Below are 2500 nucleotides of genomic sequence, written 5' to 3'. Positions count from 1 at the left end.
ACAAAATCATGACCACATAACTCACGACAAAAGGATCTCACCTATACGGATTTCAGACCAACGACATTTTGTACGCCGCGCTTTCCACTTTGAAAACAAAGTTTGTGCCTTGTTTTTGGTGCCAAAAACAGGGTACACCTATCCCTGCCAAATGCCAAATGGGTATCCCTATTAGCTGTCCAACATCGGATACTTAATTTGCCCTTGAAGAAGAAATATTGTTCCAGATCTAACTAACAAAAAATAGACCCAACACATTACCAACCCCAACCGAAAAGGAATTTTAAACCCACCGTGCTGGGACTTGTTATACATTCCTTCAGCAAGAGGGTCCAAGGATCCCTAACCTGCAAGAGTTAACTCTGTCATTTCAGAAGAGGTTTGCTCTCAAGCTTTTGTCACTGGAAATGGGCCGTATCATGCCTCGTCGAAAAAGGGTTGTGCCCTGTCTTGCATTGCTGTAAAGAGGTGTCCTTTTGAAGGGAGCTTGAAAACACTACTTTTTTTCTTGGGAAAAGGGTTGTGCCCCACTTCTAGTCAGTGGACCTCATTACTGTTAAAATAGCCATTTCCAAAGGGAGAGTGTACCCAATACTTTTTTGTCTTTAGGAAATAGGGGTTGCACCCCACACCTCCAACCATTGAGAACAGAGTGGGGACCCGCAAACCCCTGACCTCTTCTTTTCACCGCGCCTGGAGCGAGAGCAGCCTGACCAGCCCCAAGCATCATCAGCGCACCGCCACGCCCTCGGCCCTCCCCCCGCCCCTCCCCTTTCCCTTAGCCCCGCCCCTCTCCCCTCCCCACTCGTCGGGAGGCCCACGTCAAGAACCGAGGGCCCAGTCAGGGATGCAGGCTGTCAACCCGGGCGCTGAGGCGGTTGTGACAGCAGCAGTGACAACAGCAACAGCAGCAGCAACAGCAACAACAACAGCAGCAACGACATCCGCCTGTCACACCAGCGGTCCTTGCTACGTGGACAGCCACCCCTTGCGACCGGTCAGCAGCGACGAGAGGTCGTCCAGCAACGGGCCGGAGGTCAGTCTCCAGCTAGCCAACCACTCACATTCCTCCAGCTCTTCCCATTCCTCCAGCTTCAACCACAACCACCCCCACGCCCACACCCACAGTCACTCCCACGTGCTCTTCTCTAAGGGCGAGGCGCTCCACAGCAGCGGTAGCAGCAGCAGCGGGGGCGGAAGAGGAGGAGGAGGAGAAGGGGGCGGGTACCCGCGGTCCGGTAAGGGCGACATGGGCGTGACGGACGGCAAGGTGGCTGCCATGGCCGTGGCTGCTGGACGCCTGGACCTGGCCCAGCATTTCCCGGATGGGGGATGGGGCTGGGTGGTGGTGGGCGCCGCCACCTGTGTGCACGTGCTGTGCAGCGGCTTTCACTACGCCTTCGGCAACCTCTACCTGCACATCCGCAAGGAGTTCCAGAAAGCTGACGACATCGACATTGGTGAGTCGAGATTTGCTTTGTTTTTGTATCTATTTGGGACATAGTCATGCCAGCAACGGGGCTTGTAAGGCCGATGTCGCCCGGCAAGGCCGAGGTGCATGAGAAAGTTACAGTACTACCCCAACGGGAGTCAGCAGCGGGGTCGGACTGGTTGAAACTGAGGTGTGTGTGTGTGATTTCAAATCACATCATATTAACTTTCTTATCTCAAATCTGAGACATTACATGATTTCAACCAATCCGGCCCTGCGGCTGGCTCCCGTTGGGGTGGTAACTTATTCGTGCACCCAAGCCTGGTTCTCTTCATCCGTAGTGTTGTGCATGATCGTTTAATGGAGAAGGAATGTTCGTATAATGTCACCTTTTTTCAAGAGAAATGTGAGACACTAAAGCGCTGATACTTATTTCTAAGAAACATATGAAACGCTGAAGCACTGACACTTATTTCAAGACAAACGTAAAACAGTGAACCACTGACACAAATTGTACAAGAAATGTGAAACACTGAATCACTGATACTTGTTTTCAGAAAAATGTGAAACACTATAGCAAAGATATTTATATTTTAGAAATAATGTGAACACGGAAGCACTGACACTTATTTTAAGAGAAATCTGAAACACTCAAACACGGACACTTATTTTATGAGCAACGGGTAATACTGAAGCTTATATTTCTAAGAAGAATCTGAAGCGCTTATAATAGAAGTCTGAGACGAGATAAGGATGATATTGACATGGTTTCTGGGAAGGAGGAGAATGGAAAGGAGGGGGTAGGGGGTGAGGACTTGGTAGCTTGCTTGCTCGGCTGTAAGTTACCCCCCTCCCCTCCACAAACACTCACAATAATATGGTGTGCTAAAAGTACAAGAAGGTAAAGACAAAACAAAATACATAGTGGCTGCCACTGACTGACTTCCTAATAAATCTGTCTCAACCAACAGGCACAGGAACTAAATGTTTGGTGCTTCAAATATATGTAAAACCCCTACTCTATTATCTCAACCTCACATTTGATTATCAACAGTTTAAACACACACA

At 49.4% G+C, this 2500-nt stretch overlaps 1 protein-coding gene across 1 annotated transcript in view; it reads left to right on the top strand.

Annotated features, from left to right (window-relative positions):
• The window catches only part of LOC138962105 (monocarboxylate transporter 2-like), a gene marked incomplete in the record, with an annotated part of 20777 nt that overhangs the window by 3401 nt on the left and 14876 nt on the right, over positions 1 to 2500 (top strand). The window contains 1 exon segment of the mRNA XM_070333826.1: positions 610 to 1460. Coding sequence (XP_070189927.1) covers positions 848 to 1460 — 613 coding nt within the window.

The sequence above is a fragment of the Littorina saxatilis genome, linkage group LG3 (genome assembly GCF_037325665.1).
Source record: "Littorina saxatilis isolate snail1 linkage group LG3, US_GU_Lsax_2.0, whole genome shotgun sequence".
In the NCBI taxonomy this organism is placed as follows: Eukaryota; Metazoa; Mollusca; class Gastropoda; order Littorinimorpha; family Littorinidae; genus Littorina; species Littorina saxatilis.
Note: the sequence above shows the minus strand (reverse complement) of the source record. Positions and strands in the feature narration are given on the sequence as shown.